This window comes from Phaethon aethereus (genome assembly GCF_964289735.1).
Source record: "Phaethon aethereus genome assembly, chromosome: 1".
NCBI lineage: Eukaryota > Metazoa > Chordata > Aves > Phaethontiformes > Phaethontidae > Phaethon > Phaethon aethereus.
Window position 1 is genome coordinate 151,575,604 of NC_138575.1, and position 21,760 is coordinate 151,597,363.

The 21,760-nt window shown below is 38.6% G+C and overlaps 1 protein-coding gene across 4 annotated transcripts in view; it reads right to left on the bottom strand.

Moving 5' to 3' along the window:
- The window catches only part of UXS1 (UDP-glucuronate decarboxylase 1), a gene marked incomplete at its 5' end in the record, with an annotated part of 63,603 nt that overhangs the window by 27,310 nt on the left and 14,533 nt on the right, over positions 1–21,760 (bottom strand). For 2 of the 4 annotated variants that reach the window (XM_082014426.1, XM_082014424.1), the window contains 4 exons: positions 8,849–9,029; positions 13,862–13,922; positions 17,954–17,997; positions 20,217–20,265. In XM_082014426.1, coding sequence (XP_081870552.1) covers positions 8,849–9,029; positions 13,862–13,922; positions 17,954–17,997; positions 20,217–20,265 — 335 coding nt within the window. Of the gene's footprint in view, positions 1–8,848; positions 9,030–13,861; positions 13,923–17,953; positions 17,998–20,216; positions 20,281–21,760 lie in introns of all 4 variants that reach the window. The other 2 variants (XM_082014425.1, XM_082014423.1) reach the window with 1 other exon arrangement.

The window sequence follows — 21,760 nt, forward strand, 5'->3', positions numbered from 1 at the left end:
ACAGAAGTCCGTCTGGGTGTTGACATTTTTCACTTGTAAAAATTTTAGCTACGAGTACTTCAGAGATGTTTAGAAGCTGCAAAAGTATATGCAACATTCTATTACCATCAGGTTTTTAAGTAACTACCAGCTTCACAACACTTTTCTCAAATGGAATCCCAAGCAAAGATGGCAGAAACATTTTTTAATACCAGCAGAAACATTTTGGGAAATATAGATTGTATTTTGATTTGTAAGCCACTTGTCAATGAAATGTTAATGGGATTAGTATCATATTTATATCTAACTATATATGCCAAGATATGGGCATGCAACTTTTGTCCTTTTTCCCCAACTGCCTTTGCTCCACTGGTGTTCTATGCTGCACTTCAGATAATACAGCATTTTTGCTTTATCAGAAAAAAAAAACCACCCAAACCCAAAAACCTCTCGAATAGAATACAGAGATTCCAGCCCCCATCCCAATTATGAAATATAATTAACCAACACACTAGACCATACGTTACAATCAATGAAGGTATACTGATGCCAAACATAATTTAAAGTAAGGTAGCTCGGGTACTGGCAACAGATTGCCCAGGTAGTGCAAGTCCCAGTCTTAAGTAATTAAATTTGCTGCATAAACACACCTAAAGATTCAATCACCCATAGGAAATACATATTCCACACAACAGCAAAATAGAGCCTAGTACAAAAAACCTAAACAGTTACACCACAGTCTTGAGTATAGACTAGGACCCGTGCGAACCTCATGAGGTTCAACAAGGCCAAGTGCATGGTCCCTTACCTGGGTCGGGGCAACCCCCGGTATCAGTACAGGCTGGGGGATGAAGGGATTGAGAGTAGCCCTGATGAGAAGGACTTGGGGGTACTGGTGGATGAAAAAGCACACATGAGCTGGCAAAGTGCGCCCACAGCCCAGGCGGCCAACCATATCCTGGGCTGCACCAAAAGCAGTGTGCCTAGCAGGTCGAGGGAGGTGATTCTGCCCTGGTGAGACCCCACCTGGAGTCCTGCGTCCAGCTCTGGAGCCCTCAGCGCAGGAGAGACATGGACCTGTTGGAGAGGGTCCAGACGAGGGTCACAACAATGGTCAAAGAGATGGAACACCTCTCCTGTGGGGACAGACTGAGAGAGTTGGGGTTGTCCAGCTTGGAGAAGAGACGGCTCCGGGAAGACCTTATTGCAGCCTTCCAGTACTTAAAAGGGGCCTACAGAAAAGTTGGGGAGGGACTCCTTATCAGGGAGTGTTGTGATAAGATGAGGGATAACACGTTTTAAACTGAAAGAAGGCGGATTTAGGTTAGATACTATGAAGAAATTATTTACTGTGAGGGTGGTGAGGTGCTGGAACAGGTTGCCCAGAGCAGCTGTGGTGCCCCTTCCCTGATGTGTGCAAGGCCAGGTTGGATGGGGCTTTGAGCAACCTGGTCTAGTGGAAGGTGTCCCTGCCCATGGCAGAGGGGATGGAATTAGATGAACTCTAAGGTTCCTTCTGACCCAAACCATGCTATAATTCTATGATTCTTAATTTAACAATTATTCCTACCACAAGAGAACAGAGAGAGATAAGAAAATAAAAGCTGTAACAGATTTTAAGTTCAAAGGCCACATGTATCATCAAGCAGAACTTCCTTCTCTCTCCAACTTTTCCTACTTCAGTTTATTTCTATCTTAAGCTAAATGAATTGTGCTTTGTTGTCTAGTCATCTGGTAGTCAGGCTTACTTGTTTATTTTCAGCTATTTACCCATTTTCATAAAATGGTGTATTTCCAGAACAAGCATGGCAGTCATTTCTACCAAGGTAGTTCATAAGACATGTATAGGTATCATAAACGGTATCTGATACATGGAAAACAAGTGCACAGGACTTCACCCAACTTTGGTTTTGTAACAGGCCATCAGGAAAGCTGCTATCTTCGTACTTCAGAGCTTCAAAAAGCTCAGCTCACCCCGTGAAATTTAAAGAACTGAAAAAAACTCAATAGGCTGTGCAGTACACCAGTGTGGTGGGTTGACCTTGGCTGGATGCCAGGTGCCACCAAGCCACTCTATCACTCTCCTCCTCAGCAGGATGGAGGGAGAAATCAGGATGGGGGGAAAAAACCCCAACCAAACACGTGGGTCAAGATAAAGGCAGTTTAATAAAGCAAAAAGCAAAGTCTGCGCATGGAAGCAAAAGAAAACAAAAGATTTATTCTCTACTTCCCATCAGCAGGCGATGTCCAGCCACTTCCCAGGAAGCAGAGCTTCATCAGTACGCATAGCGGTTGCTCCAGAAGACAAACGTTGAAAAATCGAGTGTTCCCTCCACTCCTCCTCCTTTCTCTTAGCTTTTATCGCTGAGCTGATGTCATATGGTATGGAATATCCCTTTGGTCAGTTTGGGTCAGCTGTCCTGGCTGTGTCCCCTCCCAAGACGCTGCCCACCCCCAGCCTACTAGTGGGGTGGAAGAGGAATGTAGGAAAGACAGCCTGGATGCTGTGGGAGCACTGCTCAGCCAAAACACTGCTGTATTATCAACACCCTTCTAGCTACCAATACACAGCACAGCATTATAAGGGCTGTTATAAGGAGAATTAACTCTATCTCAGCCAGACCCAATACAACCAGAATCAGTCTTAAACAGGAAACCTAAAATAATCCCAAGATACTAGTTGTTTAACATTGGTAATCATAAAAACCTTAGGCAAATCCTAACGTGAGCATATCAGGGTTGATTGTAATTATAATAAATTATAAAAAAACCAAACCATTAAAAACTGGACTCATTTTCACAAGCAGTGACTGTTACTCAAAAAACCTCAGCCTGCAAGTCTTTCATAATACAACTACTGTAAATACAAAAATATCTTTCTGTCTTCTATGTAATATGAATCAGTTAGCCAGAACTACTTAAAAGAAGATGAACATAGATAAACAAATGCCAAAAAAAAATTAAACATAAGATCAAATAAGAGATAGTGATGCTTAAGAAAAAGAACAAATCCCCTAACAAGGTCATCCAAGAAAAGTAGTCAAAAGGTGATGTAAGAATTAGAATGGCAGAAGGGAAAGCAATTCCCTATGTGTTACAAAAGGAAAGTTTGCTTTTGTTTTAAGAAGCCTCAGCACTGAAACCTGAAAGAACCTGGAAAAGTTCAAGGCTAGCTGCTATTCTGTCAGGAGACAATACTGCATAGTATAAAGCTGTCTTGCCCCAGAACAGAGCACTATTAGTCAAATGGTACACTCAAACATTTTTCTTTCAACCGTTTTCTCAGGTGGTTAATAATTAACAAGCAGTAGCAAATTACAACAATATAAAATATAATGTTGTACTTGGACAATTTATTGATTATTGTTAGCCCTGTTAGGTTTAACTTTCACAGCATCTGTGCCATAATGAGGTTTTTTTCCCAGTTTTAAATTAATCCTGCTGCCAAAAACAGGGTAAAAGCATCCTTAATGAACAACAAAAAAAGCAAACACCCAAATTTTCCTTTTCCCCCATTTAAATGTAACTATACCTGCTTAAACAGCACAGGCTGTATATGAGATACAACTAGTAGGGGGGGGGAAAAAAACCAAATACAAAGTTATCACCTGCTCTCAACTAGCTGAGAACACTGAAATGTTAGAGGAACGTGTTTCCTGTTAAGGCTTCCCCTTCTTCCCTGATTCCCAAATTTCATTTGACAAAGCAAGTACACAATCCTTTGCTTCCTGACCGCTCTCTAATATAAAAAGCAGTGTGGTTAGTGTGACAGTGTATATACATGACTTGATTTATCCATGTGAAATGTACCTATTTTCAACGATCCTTTAATCAACAAAAAAATTTAAAATACTTAAAAGCCTTCAAAACACAAGCATCTCCTTCATATTAAAAAGTTATGTCCTTTTTAAGATAAGTACATGTTCTGATAATAAAGCTTTAAAAACACTGGCCAAGTTGGCAAGGTAAAATATCTAACCTACTTTATTTCCGAATCCTTAGTTAAGTGCACTTGCATGTATAGTCACATTTCTCTAGATTAAATGGAAGTTTTAAGTCTATTAGGCAAGCTCATACCTCCTGTGAGTGCATACTGGCTCATCTCTAAGAGGCATGTCAACGTTTACACCTTGCTGCATCTTTGCATTATTGCCCAATACAAGAAATCTTGCAAAATAATTTATAATTAAATTTTATTCACTGCTTAAGCTTACAATGTCAATAGTGACCAAAACAAGGAGGAATTATTTCAAATCAAATCTCCTCACACAGGACAATAAACACAGGATCAGCTTCTAAGGCAATCTGCATGACTCCATCAACCCCAAGTTTTACCATTTTGACAGTAATGATATTTGACAGTTAGTGTGCTCAAGCAGATGCCACAAAATATATCTACTTCTTGTATGTCGCCACACTCTCTTTGGTCTACACCCGTTAATCTCTAGAGTAGAGATAACCAGCTGCCTAGAAGATGTCAAAACAGCCCAGAAAGCTAGAGAGATACAATTTTGGCAGGTGTGTCACATTGGTGAGGACTTATTCTCACATAAAAAAGTGCAGAGAAATACAATTTCATGTAGCAGACTGCTCTGCTATTTGCTCTCATATCAACTTCCATTCACTGTCAACTGCAGTGCAGCATCAAAAGAGAGCTTTTCACAGAAGGCAATCTATAGATTCAAAGACAGCCTAACATGGTGAGTGCTGGAGGAACCAAGCTTCCAGCTCAGGCTCAATTCAAAGCCCTGTCCGTATTGCTAATGCAACTGAAACTTCTAGGATTCTGTCTGCAACATGAAGATAGTTAATTGTTCTGCGTGATGAAGTGTGACATGGAATAATTTCTCCTTATTTTGGTCACTGTTGACATTGTAAGCTTCAGCAGTGAATAAAATTTAATCTAATTATTTTGCAGGATTTCTTCTGTTGAGGCAATAACACAAAGAAGTAGCATGGGGTAAAAATTAATTGGTCTGTTGAACTTGGACATGCCTCCTACAGGTGAGCCATGAATATGAATGAAAATGAGTGCCTCAAGTTATGCCTCTGAACATAAGCATCCCCTTCCCCCTAGCATGGTACTGTCATAAAACCAAAGAAAAGGGGCAGACTGGACGCTGACAAAAGAAATGTTCAAAGAAGCTGCTGGCCACTGCTTGCAGGCAGCAAGTAATTCAAGCAGTGCCTCAGAAAAATGAAGAAATCTAAAGATACCTGCAGCCAATGCACAGTTGAACTCTGACCTGAGTTTTTATGCTGTTTCTCTCTACCTATCCCTTCACAATCCTTTCCAAACCTAGTTTTCAACAAGCTGTGGTGGAATTTTTGCAGAGTGAAAATCAGCTTTATTTAAGTGATCTTCACATTATTTGAATTCATCTCAGGAAGCAAGTGATGAAATAGTTCTTCCTTACATACCACTTACAAGCTCTTTTCTTCTCACTTATTTCATATTACATTAGTTAGGCAATGCACTTAATTTGTTTTAAAAGTCTTCCTTTGAGCATCAGAATGGAAGTACCCTTCACTAACCTATTTTGCCTTCAGGTTCCAGGGACTGCAATTTTAGTAGTATTGTATGAGTATTTTATGAAGAGCTCCTGTTTAAGCAGTGAAGCACTGGAGGCCACCAGCAAAATTCCTACACTGCAACTGTTCTCCTACGGTTCAAAAACAAAGTGGGCAGTGCAGTCTAATTAAGTTGGAAAGAAGAAGAAAAATCTCTAAAAAGCATAGCCCTTGAGGACTACTGTGAACATCCTTCCAAGGGAAGAACATCCTTAAGCTATAAATTTTTTATACCATGATAAAGCATTCAAAACTTATTGTGCATTTGTGATTAGGGAAATGAAATCAGTTCAACTGAGCCACTGGTGATAAAGCACTGGAAACCTGTGACATTTTCAGGCCCGTTTTTCTTTCAAATTTGTGAAAGGAGTGGTAAAAACAAAGTAGGAAAAAAAAAAAACAACCCCCAAACAAAAAACCCGCAAAAAACTGAAAAGAAACCAAAGGCCTGCCCGAGGAGGTAGTGGAGTCACCATCACTGGAGGTGTTCAAAAAATGTGTAGATGTGGCACTTCAAGACATGGTTTAGTGGGCATGGGGTGTTGAGTTGATGGTTGGACTTCATGATCTTAGAGGTCTTTTCCAACCTTAATGATTCTATGAAACGGTTCAGCTGAGGAGGACATCTTTCAAATCCAAGAGATGGCTGAGGGTAAAGGGAATGTGCATGTATCACCCTATAAAAGATTGTTTTAAGGATTCCAAAGGGTGCTGAAGAAGTGGGAAGAAGAAATGCCAGTGGGAGAAGGATAGGGGCTGTGCATACCTGTCTGACATTTTCTTCCAGTTTTATTCAACTGCCGTAGCTACTGCGGACAAGAAGGTGTACATGCCTAAAGGAAGTTGATAACCAGACCTCAAGACTGAGGGGTATTACCTGCTTTTACAAGAATCTAGTTTGTGGTATGACTGCCATCTTATGACGTCACCTTGAAACTGGCTTATATTTTTGTGCGTGGTTTTTGGGGGTTTTGGTGGGGTGTATGGTTTGGGTGGGGTTTTTTTAGGATGAGGGGGTGGTTTTCTGGGCGGGTGGTTTTCTGGGCAGGTTTTTTGGTGGTGTGTTTTGTTTTTTTAAGGGTGAGAGATTGTGGGGGTTTTTGTTTTGTTTTTTGCTTGACAAAGCTTAAGTGAAAGATGTGTCTTCTGAGTTTTCTACTAACTTCTTCTCCAAATGCTAAAGCAAAGGAAATCCTAGTGGAGGAGGAGAAAGTCATTCAGCACTACAGTTAACTGTAGTTATCACAGAGCTGAGAAACAAAATGTGTGTTCAGGTGATTTATCACTGTGTCTCTGGCCAATCTAGATCAAGATCCAAGAATGCTGAGTGCCACTTCATGTCATGGATCAGATAACAACTCAGACAAGGCAGATTGTGTGGGCATCACTGTGAAGCTAAAAAAAAGAATGCATCAAGAGATTTAGTGAAAGTTACACATCTTGAGACTAAACTCACTTTCCATATCAAAAGTGCACACATTGTTTTTTCTAGATCAGAAATGAGGTCTCCTTCAGAAATAAAGCACTGATTACTCTCTCTGGAATTTCAGTGTCAAACATCCTTATATGACCTTATTTAACCAGGAAAGCAAATAAACAGGAATTCTTTAGATACAAACTTTCTTTTGTCATGACTTCACAGTCATTCAAACTTCTATTTACAAGTAAAAAGGAGAAACTGGGACTAATAAGTATTGATCCATATGCCAACTACTTAATCTGTTTAAAATAACTCTCTCTCATTGCCTCCTTTTTTTTTTTCTTCCCCTTTCCTAGGTTGGAATATAAGATCTGCACTGAAATGAAATGTTCCCATACAAGTATATCGAAGTTAATTTTACTCTGATATTAAGCCATGCCAGCTTTAATTTATGCTGTTGGAGGATGAGAAAACATTCAATAAGCTGCCCACTGAATAACATGTTATAATTTGTTGTCAGTACAAAATGGGGAATTGGTGTCGTAATTACATAGGGCATGGGAGAGGTAGCTGAAGGATCCAAGAATACCCATTCATTAGTGCCTAGTAACTGGGCAACAGTATTAGCAACGGTAATTCTCTTGGAACGTCTCAAGTGTAATCAGTCAGAAAACAGGTAATGCAGGGGAAAGATTAGGAAAGCTGACAAACTGAACTGGCTGAGCTATAAGCCACCAGCACCTACAGCCAATTAATAAGATCCTAGTCCCATTATCCTGTCAGTGGAAGCAGAAAATTGAAGTAAAATAACTGTCAGTAACTGAACCAGTGCATTGTCAGAACAGAGAAGGAGCATGTGTTAGCAGGACTGCTTCAATAGTGTTGTCAAGAATTCACCACAAGCAATAACACCAGAGATGCAATTGCTAGAGATTTTTCCCCTGAAATGCCATCCATTAGAAATCAGCAAGCATTAAAAAAAATACAACCTCAGATTTTTTGCTTAAAAAAATGACACAACTACCGTTTTAAATGGATGGAGTAAACCCACCAGAACTGCAGTCTAATTTGAGTAACATTTTCATTGATTCACTATATCCTTACATACTCCCAAAGAAGTCAATAAATGTATCTCTCTCTCAAATACGGCTATGTTAAATGCTGCCTTACAATCTGGCATAATAGTTTGAGGTTCATGACAGTTTAGATCTTAATTCTACTTTGAAGCAGTAGAGTTTTTTGTTTCTTTCTTTCTTTAGGGTTTTTGGTTGGTTGGGGGTTTTTTGTTAAAAACAGGAAATGCAGTGCTGCCATTTTCCTGTTCTACAGGCTGTGGAATGGTTCTACCTAAAGTAGAAGCAATTTTTTCCACAGAAGTCACATAAGGCAACTAAGGAAAGTGAGCTGATTTGCGCTCTGTAAGAGTTTATTCTCCTTTCAACTGACTACATACAGCTGTAGGATTTATGCTGTCTCACTCAGGGCTGCAGTCACACTAAACTTCTCAGTTCATGACATCTCTAGGCTGTAGACTCCGTGTGCATAAGCCTGTGCAGGCACAGGGACGTGAGACAATGAATGGGACAGATAGACTGACCCATTGCCACCTTGCCTTCTCACAAAATTGGTCACATTAGGAAGTTTTTAAGATTTCTTTCCTTCTGTCCACTCAGAAAGGAAGAACTCATTTCAAAGACAAACATGCTCTGAGCCTCTCAGCCCACACTGGTCAAAGAAATTAAGCTAATAATGAACAACAGATACAGGTATTAGACCAATCCAGAAGTCAGCGCATAAATTTTATTTTTTTTTACAGACATACATACTTAGGAGGATAAAGCACAACAAAGGGCAGATACTGAAGCAGAAACTACTCACCTTCAATGTACAGGGGCTCAACGACATCATGATTTATCAGTTCGAAGTTCTCATGACCAATCCAGTGCTCCACATTTCTTTTCCTGCCCGTAAAGAAGTTGTCCACAACTGTAACCTCATGGCCATCCATCATTAGTTTGTCAGTAAGATGAGAACCCACAAACCCTGCTCCTCCAGTTATCTGCGTTAGGACAGTTGGTATAAATTTCTTTTTCTTTTTACAGAAACACCAGACAAAGTCTACAAACATGAAGACAGAAGAACAGTAGCTTTCAGATCTTTGCTTACCCCAGGGGAAACAACTCCATTTCCATGCTTAATTTTTTTAATCCAGTATTTACAGCAGTTAAAATTTCAAGAGATATGCTTGACATGTTTCATCACTGCCAGCTTAGAAGTTTAGCTAGCCATTCATATAAACAAAATCTCTTTTTCAGATTAGATTTTTTTCCCTTTTCCCTTCAAATTGGATTGTGCCCTTTTATGTAACAGCAAAGCCTAAAAAGACCGAAAAAGGTAAGAGGAGAATTCTCTGAAATTCTCATTTCTCAGAAACGAGATGACAGAAAGCCAGGTTATTTTTGTGGAAGATTTATAGTATCAGAAATGTCAAATCCAGCTTTTGTCTGGTTTAAATGGAAGACATGTTAGGTGTTCTAAGTACTACAAATTCTTTCACCCTTCATAGAAGGAAGTGTATTCTTAGACGAAAGCAAGACTTTAAAGACCTCTCATTTCAAATATCTGCTAAAATCAAAATGATTCCTTTTGTGTTTTAATGCATCCATAGCCCACATCCTATCATTCTGTTTTCAGCCTCTCATACCACTAGCTCCAACATCCAGCATTTGTCTGTCTTGGAACTTTATGATGTTTTACTGCAAAGAAATAAGCAGAAGTAAAATATTTAAAAAGTACTCTTGTTCCATTGCAGATGTAGAAAAAGCAGGGAAGTTCTTTATTTTTCCCCCTTTCTGCACCTCAGTCTCTAACAGCAAACAAACAAGCAAAATAAATCACTAACTCAGTATCGAAGCAGTCCACACAGTAAGTAGTAGAACTGGAAGTTGTGTGACACATGCAGACAGACAAATCCACAGAAGGAATTATTTTCTCAGCACTTCATAAACTGTTTTCAAGAACACACATTACAAATCACCACTCTCAAAGAATGAAGGGACTTGTAAAAGCCCTGTGTGGCATCAGCTATATTATATGACTGCATGATCAAATTCACATTTTGAAAGTCATTCAGCCATTGATCTCCATTCTTCAGCTGCAGTGACAACTAACCAAACAGCAAAAGGACATGATGAAATTGTCAAGCAGGAATCTAATGAATGAATGATGTGCTACAATAACAAAGTGCTGCGTGGAGAAGGATGTAGATGCCCAAAGTTCTTTCCTTCTGGGCTAGTCAAAACCTGAACATTTATCCTGCCCACTCCCTCCCCATCCACTACTGAAAAAAGACAGATTAGCAGATTTATTTTCTTTTTAAACAGGAAAGACAAAGGCAAATGGAAAGCTATCAAAAACTGAAAAGGCAAAAAAGGTAACTACATCTGTTCTCCTCTGTATGAGGAGAAGAACCTGAATGTCCACTTCTCATATTCTTACATTTCTTCTGTCCTTCTTAAAAAATTCAGGGCCATCAGTGTGTCAAAGACGTTGTTAAGCACCAGTGCCAGTTAATAAAAGAATCATTTAGTTGGTCTATCTAGTATTCTTCTGGGTTTGTCAGGGCTTCCTTATAGCAGATTCAATAAGTGATTCAGTTCCTTGACAAACCTGAAGGAGAAAGAGGATTTAGGAGAAAACCTCTTTTACAAAAAAGAAATAATCTTAGGGCTCCCACTATCCCAGAACAGAAAGGAGGGAAGAGCAGGTTTCTGGCAGAATGCTGTGAACAAGGAAAGAAGAAGGGTAGTAACTGAGGGAGAACAACCCTTTGCCAGGTGCCATCACTTACCAACGGAAAAATAATACGCATGGAAAACCTACTGCCATAAGCTTATCCTGACTTGGAAGCAAGCTGCAGCCTTGCTGAATGTTCCAAGGGTTTTGCCTTCTTGTGGTGACCAGGACAAAAGTTTTCTGCAGATGACCTGAACCTATTCCTTCAGCTGAGGCCCAAGGAAATCCCCTGCTGCTACTTCTATTTCCAGGATTCCAGAGAAGACAAACTCAATGCTCGCAATATGTCTTTGGTGCAGTAAAAGAAGGTGTCGTCTTCTCCATCTCCCTTTTGGAGAAAAAACCAAACCAAACCATGCACTGCTTATAGCACTCTTCTATAATATATGCAAGCAAAAAAAAAAAAAAAAAAAAAGCACAAACCAATTTTGTCTGGAAAGAAGTTTCCAATTATTTTAAATGTGTAAGTAGTTTTTGTGTTAAATCTATGTTAGCATTATTATCATATAACTTCCATAGGTATTAGATAAAAGAACTACTTGGAAAAGGAGCTGAATTTCCCCTGGAAAAGTAAACAACTGTATAAATTTTTTTTTTTTTAATCATAACTTGAGGCTACATTAAAAAAGAAAAGAGGATTTATCACTGAAGCTCTCTGTACAACCTTCCTGTGGAATCACTCATAAAAGCAAGGTCAATATACTTAATTTCTAACTTCCTGCAAATCACCATGACATATTAATCTACAAAATCATATACTGTATGTGAATCATTTCCATATCAGAATTGAAGCACCAGCACCTGGGCCTTAAATAGGCATTATTTAATGTGACATAATTAATAAAAATATTGAATGAATTAGTAGTGCCAATATGCTTGGTAACTTCAGCATCTACTGAAAGGCACAAATATTACTGATAATTTCCTCCACTAGACACACTTAAAAGTTTCTGTATTTGCTAGACTGGTTCATTTCTGCTGTCTGCAGTCATATTCAAAACATCTAATGTCCCACACGGAAATTATATTATTTATTTTAGGCTTTAATTGGTCTACCACATTCAATTCAGAAAAAAATCCACACAACAGATTGAACCAATGTCGACACTATCTTTCATAATATTAACAGAATTCCTTCTCTTGCATATGACAGTCTGTGGCCTAGTCAGTTCAGAGAACTGAGTGAGTAGTACATCACGCACAACAGGACGAAGACTTGAGCTCTTTTGAGTGAAAGTGGCAGAGTATCTAGTCTCAGCTGAAATATCACCCCTGCTACCCATCACCTCCAAACAGATGCAGTATAATAAAAAATAACTGCTACAACTGTTGTCTGATCAGTGCTGCAGGTATCTCCAGGTTGCAGCTGGAAACTGCATTCAGAATTTAGAACAGATACCAAGAAAAGATGCAGTATCAACTAAATACGAAGCAAATCATCTAACAAAGTTCACTTGGCTTGCTGATTCTCATGTTTACTCCTGAGAAATTTCCAAGTGTCATGTAAGGTCTACACGAGTCCTCAAGTAAGCTGATTTCAGCTACTCAAAAGAACATTTTTCCTGTAAGATTACGCCAGCGACATTCTAACAGAATGAAAGTGCCCATGTGGGCACAAGGCTTATGAAAGCCCATCTGAGTTGCCATCAAACTAGTCCCCAGCCACGACAGAGAAGAAACAACTGAACAACTCACTAGTCCTTTTGGTCAGCTTTCTCTTTAGTAGTTTAAACTCTACAAAATATGCAGACACCAAAAAGCTGTTCACTTCCAGGTCACCAGAAAACACTCCTATTCCAACTGCTTGCCATCACTGTTGAAGCAACAGACATCATCAAAATACCCAGTATCTTTAAGAGGCAAAGTTTGAAGTTAATATTAAGAGCTCCACAGCCTATTAACAGCTTGCACTGATACTTGTCTTGAAAGTAACTTCTTGCTTACTCAAAAACCATGACATTAAGGTAACTTTATTACACTTGGATACATGAGCACACAGTTTAGGAATTTTCAGGATTAAGACTCTGATGTCTTCCTCAGTGTACCTTCCACATTCAACAAGGGAACAGGTAGTCTACAGGTCCATCTTCTTCAGACTGTCATAAAAATGACAGAATAACATTGAAGAACTAAAGTAATTTGACAACACTTACTCTTTATGAAGTTTTTCAATAGCAGTGAAGACTACTGTCTAATAAAGCAGTAAAAACAAAGTCCATTTTTAATTGCATCTTTTCAGTGCTTTTCTTCAAAATTTTGAAGAATCAAAGCAAAAGAGAATATCAGATAAGTTAGGCACTTTTGCAGGGATTTATCTCAGACAGTGCTCTCTACTACAGAGGCAGAAATTCATGCTTCTATTTTTACACATCTTAAGTAGCTATACTTCCTCTGCCTCTTCAAAATGTGGGGACATTTTTTTTTCCCCAGGACAGACAGAAAGAAGAAAAAAATTAGGACACAGCTAACTTCAAATGTGTCTGTAGACAAAAACTGGAAAGCTCATGTTGCAACACAATTGCTCGAGTTTAAGAATGCCTTGGACAACTACTTGTCCTGACTTAACCTGCCTTTCTCTTCCACCCTAAAACACCTGTGATGCTTCAAAATGTCAGAAACAACATAAAAGATAACAGAGAGATGTACACTCCCTCAGTCTAATTAACTAGTCCTTCTTAACAGTGCTGCAGAGCAGCTACTTTTCTAGTCTTATCACTAGATTTTGTCCGATTCAGTCACAGAAGTGTTCTGTCAAGATGTGTCTAAAAAGTTTCCCAGTCTCTGCAAGTTTAAGCCATCTGGGAGCATGAGATGAAAGATGCTTTGGCAACGCAGTCCTGAGATGTTACAAGCAGGGAAAAGTAGCTTAATTAGCAAGTCAAACCTCCAGACCAGAGCCCAAGTGTATTATCTATATGCTGAGTTTGAGCAGATCAACACAGAGTAAGTGAAGTACTACTCTAAACCCTGCGCAGCACATAGGACAGACAAGGTAATGTAATTTATTGCTGCTCATGTCTTTAATTCTACAAGACTAATTAACGTTCCACAGAATTTTATTTCCCAAAAACAACCCTTGAGAAAATACCAACTTACCAGGATTCTTTTACGATCCTTTTCTGATAAGAATTTCACCGGTGGGTATTTCTGAGTGAAACTACAGAACATTTCAAAACAAAGAAGAAAAACTATGTAAGTTTCAGCCTTGCTGCTTCTTTCACATATCTGTCTTTGAAATACGAAACTACTCTGACAACCTCCCATTCTTGAAGTTCTGCTATGGATATGTTTAGTCCTTTTTTTCTAAAGAATGATCTGGGCCAACGTGAGAAAATGCCTATGCTTTATATAAGCACTGTGAGAAGTATCAAGATTGATCTGCAAAAAAGACCTGTTAAAATTTCTGCTTAACTGATTTTCTAGAATGAATCACTTGACTTCTATCTTCTGAGAGCAGAACTGGTGCCAGGCATGACATCACAAAACAAAACAATAAAACACAAGCAGCGATTGAAATTTTTTTTTTTCCAGTTTTAAAAAGCAAACAACCTTCTTAAAAGTTCTGGAAAACCAAGCAAGTTGTTTTGACTTACCATATTGACTTCAAACGTTTCTCCTTGAAGTTGCGATGTGAAGTTTACAACATAAAGTTTTAATTCTCCTTAAAGTTTCACAGTAATCAATATAAAGTTTACAATCAGAATGTCGAAGAAACTCTTTTTAAGCTTCTTCAACAATTTTTACCAGAGAGCTTATTCAGTATGAAAGCTAATGCTGATTTTCTTCTCAGAAATAGCTAGACTGCCTACATTTTGATGGTCTTCAAGCTCCTTTCACTTTAATTTTTTTTTTTGCACCTTCTTTACAGGAACTTAACTTTACAGGAATCAAAACGAAAACATCCTAAAATAAAACTGTGCAACATACGGATCTTAGGTGCGCTCTCAGGCTTAAAATTGATGCTCAGAACCTTAGATGATGGAGTCATATCACTTCTTTCTCCCCCCACTGGCATGCATTCTGCATACAGCAACAAACTCCTCCAGTAAGGTATGAATTTTTTTTATTTCAGTTATTAGCATTGTAGTCTTGGCAGTATTTTAATAGCTCAGTTTTTCTTAACTAAGTATCAGCATGACACTAGGCAGAAATCAAATAATGGTTACTCTTCTCCTCCAGTAAGTCCACATTCTAGAGATGCAATTGGATGTAGCACACAGGAGGTATATATGCCAAGACTTCACACTGAGATTACATTTTCATCTACTCACAAACAGACTCTGACTGAACTGACCCCACACCTCTGATCTCGAAGCACCTCCTCTGCTTCTAACCTGCAGTACTGGCTCAACAGGAATTCTTCAGAGGCAAACAAAGCACAGATGACTCTCTACTTGTGTCAACTTTTCATCCCAGAGTGAAAGTCATTTTCAGTTTCCTGGATAGGGGAAATACGGCAGCAGAATCTTCCAATGTTACCCGTACAGAAAGACTGAAATAAGAAGCTATCTACACTTGCCTTATATCACCACATGGGTCACTAATGGCAACCCTATTTCTCTGATTTAAGCTGAGAAGCAATGAGAAACAGCAGTACATAAGTATAACGCAGACTTGAAAAACACAGCCTTCCTGTGAGAGAAAGGAAAATCCACCAGTAACAAGAAGCAGCTTATAGAGGTTAAAAAAAAAGTGAAATGCCAAATAACTTGATGCAAGGTGAAAGTCAGTCTCCTCCACTTCTAAGACCATTATTTTAACGTCACATTAATCCAGCATGGAGTAATACTGCTGCCAATAGGACCTCCCAACCATTTTTGCTCCTTCCATTACACCAGTACTAACTTACAGGCAGTGGGCAGGAGCCTGAAACTGATCCAGCTGAATGTTCATCTTTTGGCAGCAACGTTGAGTTTATCTTGACCTAATGCTTGCTTTGATGACTACATGGCAATGCTTTTGCTATGCAAATTATTAATGAAAACTTTCCAACTTTAGCTTCAGTTAAACAATCTCTTGTCATAAGACTACCACTAAGAAATTCTTGTCTCTCCTGCTTCCCAAAAGCATGACGATGGTTTGCTTTCAGGTTTTATCAGCTTATGAAGTAAAGAAAACCTTGACACTAGAGAGCAAGCTTTGCATGCAAGATCAGCCTTCAGGCATGTGACAGTGAGTAGTTATTTATTGTCACTTACATACATGTAAAATTCAAAAATTATTAACTGCAACAACCCACATGCAGTTGAACAAGCAGAGGTAAATGGCTACACTATTTGAAAAACCCAACAATAAAAGCCCCTATTTTGACATGGGCTGTAAGAACCCATAAGCCCACATTTTGTGAAAGTATAATTCCCAGATCAGCTCACATAGAGATTAAAAAAATATTTTGATTCTTTCTTCTCGTTGCTAGACATTTGAAACAAGACTCATCAATACACTGCAAACACTACTCAAAAAGAAAAAGGTATTTAGATGGCTCCTGGGGGAAGTTTTAACTTAATGGTTCCACCCAACAACTCATAGCTCATTTGGAAAAATATAACAATTGTAAAAAAAAAAAAGCCAATCAGAATACGCCCCCACAAAGGTCCACTGAGAATGGCAGTTCAGGTATTTCCTTCTGCCAACAACTGAATCTGAAGGTACACTGGGCTATCAATAAAGATTAAATAAGTCAATTGAACAGAGGCAGGACATCAAAAATGTCAGCTGAATGCAAAATCTTTACTCTCTACTTTGACCGTTATAATTGGTATGGTAGTATCACATCCAATTACTACAGCTGATCTGATGCAGTCTGCAATTTGTTTCATGCTGCCAATACATTGCCTAGTTCGGTCCATGAAGTTCATGCTTATATTAAGAGTTGAGTAATCAGATCAGTATTTCTCACTGAAATAAACTGCATGCGGCAGGTCACTGAATCTTTCAAATCAATCGTAAAAAAACAGAACTGACAACTTTTTTCTTTCCTCATTTTTTTTCCCTACAGCACAGGAGGGGTGGGAGGAGGAGGGGCAACTGCTCACTGTCAAGAAAAACTCAAAACACTGCGGGTGTCGAGTGTACCTCTGGCCAAGAACAATAGGATTCTGCCCCCCTCTCCAGAGGAACAGCACACAACCATCAGTATGCCATACATAACTATTCAGGTTTACTGCTACTGCTTGGATAAGTCCATACTTGGCCCTTTGCTTTGTAATGCAGCATTCTTGGCTAGCTGTTTGCTTGCGACATCAACAGTGCCACCTGTGAAACAGTATCACTGTCAAATGCAGCAGTGTCCTTGTCAGAGCTGACCATTCCCACCCCTATTCCAGGCCTTATTTTGTGATGAAAAGCATCTGCCCATGAGGATGCTCAGACGGGAAAACTGATCTGGAGGAAAGGCAACGAGACTGGGGAGTGAGGGAGTTATTTGCAAGGTGAGACCAAAATGCCTGGTTTCCCCATCCAGCTTACTATCAGCACTCAAGTGTTCTGCTGGCCATGAAAGTGAGGAAAACAATGTTGCAGGGTGGACACAAGAAGCCCAGGAGAAATGCATCAGGCTTGGATTTTTTGGTTTTTTTTTTAAACTATGTCAATTTAAAGGTGCTTCTGGAACTACAGCATATATATAATATCTGCAGCTCATCAAAAAACTTGTCTGTTTTTCTTCAGTCGCAATATCCAGTTTAATCCAAGATATCACACACCCTTATAAATCCTGAGAGAAGCAAGTCCGTCAGGCTCATCCAAAGCACACAGACAAGACTAAGATCCACAAGCAAATCACTGTACATTAGCTGAACCATAGTAACTGATCACAAGTGTGGGAACTGTGAGGTAAAACATACTTTCAATCTCTTGAAGTTGAAATCAATACGTTTTAGCACACACCTGGGTTGGACTAACTAAACCACAGTAATCCATTCACCATCTGGACCCAAACCAGCAAATTCCTCCACAGGATTTGAACTTTACAAAAATCCATCACTCCCACTTTACTTCAGCAGGATTAATCAACCCGAATACCTTAAGTATTAATGTCTTCCAGCATTCAAGGCCCCATCCTCACTCAGATATGATAAAAATCCAAAGGTACTGAGGGTATATGCAAAACATTTCTCTCAAGCCTACAACTACAGAACAGAAACTGTGCTTTTTAACTGCTTCGCAAATTTAGCAAAAGAGACGTACCTTTTTTCTAGATCTTTGATTTTCTCCCTTAGAGGTGCAACAGCCTAAAATAAAGGAATAATATTTAATCTTTGAAGAATAGAACAAGATTCACATCACAAAACATTTAGAGCAAAAACCACAGCAAACAGTACTCTATGAAAAGCTTCACTGAAGACACTCCAAGAAACTTGCATCTTAAAGCATCTTTTGACAGTTTTTTATGTCAAAAAATCCTTGAACCTTTTTGACCAGAAATCAAATCACCTAGTACAATGTGAAACCCCTTAGCTTAGTACTGAAAACAAAACACCTCAAGGCCATGCATACCACAGCCTTGTTGGTAAGAACATAGAATCACAGAATCTTGTTGGAAGGGGCTTTAAAGGCCATCTAGTCCAACCCCGCTGCCACATGCAGGCACATCTTCAACTAGACCAGGTTGCTCAGAGCCCCATCCAACCTGACCTGGAATGTTTCCAGGGATGGGGCATCTGCCACCTCTCTGGGTAACCTGTGCCAGTGGTTCACCACCCTCATTTTGAAATATTTCTTCCTTATGTCTAGTCTAAATCCATCCTCTTTTTGTTTAAAGCCACTTTGGCAAAATGAAGTCACAAGTGATTTGTCTGAGGTTGTCAAAGGCAAGCTATATTGAGCAACAGCGCAACATGACAGTCCATAAAACTGCAACTATTTAAATGGACAGCAGATGCACATACTTAAGAGTACAAAGACACAGAAACAGAGGCATTAGCTCCAGTGCAAAGGCTATGTTTTACATCATGATTCCAGGGTATACCTAAGCTTTTAAAAACAATATTAAAAGGAAATTTCTTGGAAAGTCTAGTTTACCTACCAAGACTTTTGTTTTCATTTTCACTGCTTTGAAGGAGAGAATCACTTAAGTCGGCATCAGTTGCAGGTTCTTTATCACAGGACCCAAACTTCTAACAGTCCTGCCAAATTTCAACAAGTCCCGGAACTCTTGTTTTTAAGTTTACTAAAACCTTGTCATAAAATTTACCACCTAGGACCATACATAAGTTGAAAGCTATCAGAGGATTATCACTTGAAATGATACTATATAGCAACGCATCAGCCACCACCATAACATTTGTTTTGTACAAATGTTACTGGCTAGAGCTAGACAATTCAGGAACTCCATGAACTTAAATAAGCTGCATATTCATGTTAAGAGGAAATACAATACTGGCATTTATATTCATTAAATATTTAGTCCTGTGGAGCAGCAAATAGTTCTTGAAACAGTTATACTTATTCTGATAGTTCAAGATACTGTATAACTAAAGCTTTAAAAACAAGATCCAGAAATGCTCAACTTATCAGACCTGACAGTAACTCTGAGCTACCATTCTCAACTGGGACTTCCAGAATGTTTGTTGCAATGTTTACCAGAATTTAAGGAAAAAAAGAGAGGAATGCAGGAGACATAAATTAAGAACACAGTCTTTTCATTGATTTTAAGCAATTTCAGTGGGCTTCTCGCTGTGTCCAGAGGAACAATTGCTATATAAACCTGTTGGAACACAAGACCCTAGGCATACCAGACTACACTAGTATGGTCACACACACTCACACAAGGGGTAGGGGGTATTGACCTCAAATACTTTTGTATCTATTAAATTCTTTGCTTTATTGTTATTAGAAAGATCTGTTGCACACATTCTTAATATTTCACAACAAATTGAGGTTCAAATGGAAATTCAGAGGTATTGGTACAGAAGTTCAGAACCACTGGTGGGTTCAACACCCATACCTACTCCAGAAATTGCCAGGACTTGTGCTTAAAGCATTGGTACTACACACCAGCCCTGACCACAAACACCACCACCTTTGTTCATTAGTTAAGAACAAAGCAAAGCGTTCTTGGGAGGTTTCAAATTTCTAATGAAACTTATATATACTTAACATTTTGTAAGGATGACAGAGGAAAGAATTTGTATATATCCTTCATTCAGTAGTAAAAAAACAGTTCTCAGGAGGACTCTAACATGTTCTCTACAGCAAATGAGACAGTAGAACTATTACTTTCAAGAAACGTTTAGAGAAAAAAAACAAAAAGATGAGAGTCACAAATCTACGTTAGAAACTCCACTATAGTGAACAACAGTTCAAAAATGTACATACAGACTCAAATCCAATGCTCTGGTTTTAGTGGAATGGAGAGTAACGAGACGGAATCAAATACATCCTTTCAATATGAAATGAGTGAAATGGAGTCCTCAAAATAAAAACAGACTACAACTATTAGGAAACTAACCTCCTCTATTTTACTTTCCACCTTCTGATCCCCATTATCTTGAAGAGACCTGTTGGCAAAAAAAGAAAAAACATGAAACCATTGTTGCTCCACCATACCTGCATGATGTTTTTCCTGTTAAAACAATATCTTCAAAGTATCTCAATATTATTTCGAAGACATACTCAGAGCAAAAGAAAGCGGATGGTCCAATTCCTGTTGAAATCAGCTAGTCTTGTTAACAAGTTTAGCAGAAACTGAACCAAGTCCACAGGAAAGAGTAATAACAGTAAAGATGACGTTCATTTTACAGGAAAATTAACTTCATTGTAGAAAAGTCTCATTACTGCACTACGGTAGGGTCAGCAGAAATGTTTCTGAGCGTAACTTTACTAGGCAAATGCCTAAGATGTATTTTTGAGAGTCTCTGTTTACTGTACGCTACAAGTATGCTAACAAAACATTTTCCTTCAATGTCACAACTGTAACTGTAATTTCAATCAAAAAGAGAAGGGCAAACATGCCTAGCTTAGACTTTGAACTTTTACAAAAACATGGGGAAAAAACCTATACCAAAACTTAGGTGACCATCTGATGGGCAATACTGACTTAATGCACAAATGCTACTTGTTTCACAAGCTTCACTTGATCACTGAAAGATGATCGTTCATCTTTCTTTCTTGATTCACTTTCATCACTGAAAGATGAAGAATGTCAAGGTAACTTATGAAAACAGAGTACTGTCTAAGAAGTTGGTGTCTTGCACAAATCTGTGTGGTATCATTTAGCATCTGTATAAAGTATCTCAATTAGTTGTGTTCATTCCTTGCGTAAACTTCTACAAGTATAGTATATATATTTTTAAATTTTATCTCTTGCATCTAGTCTATGTGATTTTCCTTAAGTTTGCATAATTATTGTTTTTTAATTAAACCTTCTGAAAGGGGAATTATTTATCTTGCAGTAGTAAGTTTTTGCACACTAGAGGATTCATGGGTATCCAACATAAAATGGGAGTTCCTTCAAATAAAACAGAGCTCCTTTACTTGGGACCTAAAGTCATTACACCTAAGGAAACAGAAGATTCTTTGTTAAGCAGATATACACATGCCACGCTGTTGAAAGTTAGAGCAATGATGCCCTTCATATCCCTCTGTAGAACTCTCGTACTAAAAAGTCAGTTCAGTCTATTACTGAGGCAAAAATCTTATGGACCAGGTTCATTTTGTCGTATCAGTGAAGAGTGGAGTAAATTCCTAGACTAAGACACACAGACACGGAACCATCTTTTCAAAACAAGTTGTAATTTACTGTAATAATGGCAAATAAAAACCCTCCAGTTAACATAGTATGAATTTACTACAAGGAAGCAATATTAAGTAATCCTTGGGAATTTTTCAAATGTTTTCCCAAATAACAGAAATCTACAAAAAGCTATGCAAACAATCTGTGGAATACATAGTCTTTCCTCTCTGCTAAATAAGCAAGGAAAATTTGGAAAACCTCTCAGAATATAAAGAGATTCCCTCAAAAACGGTTCCTACAAGTGTTTATTCACAAATCCG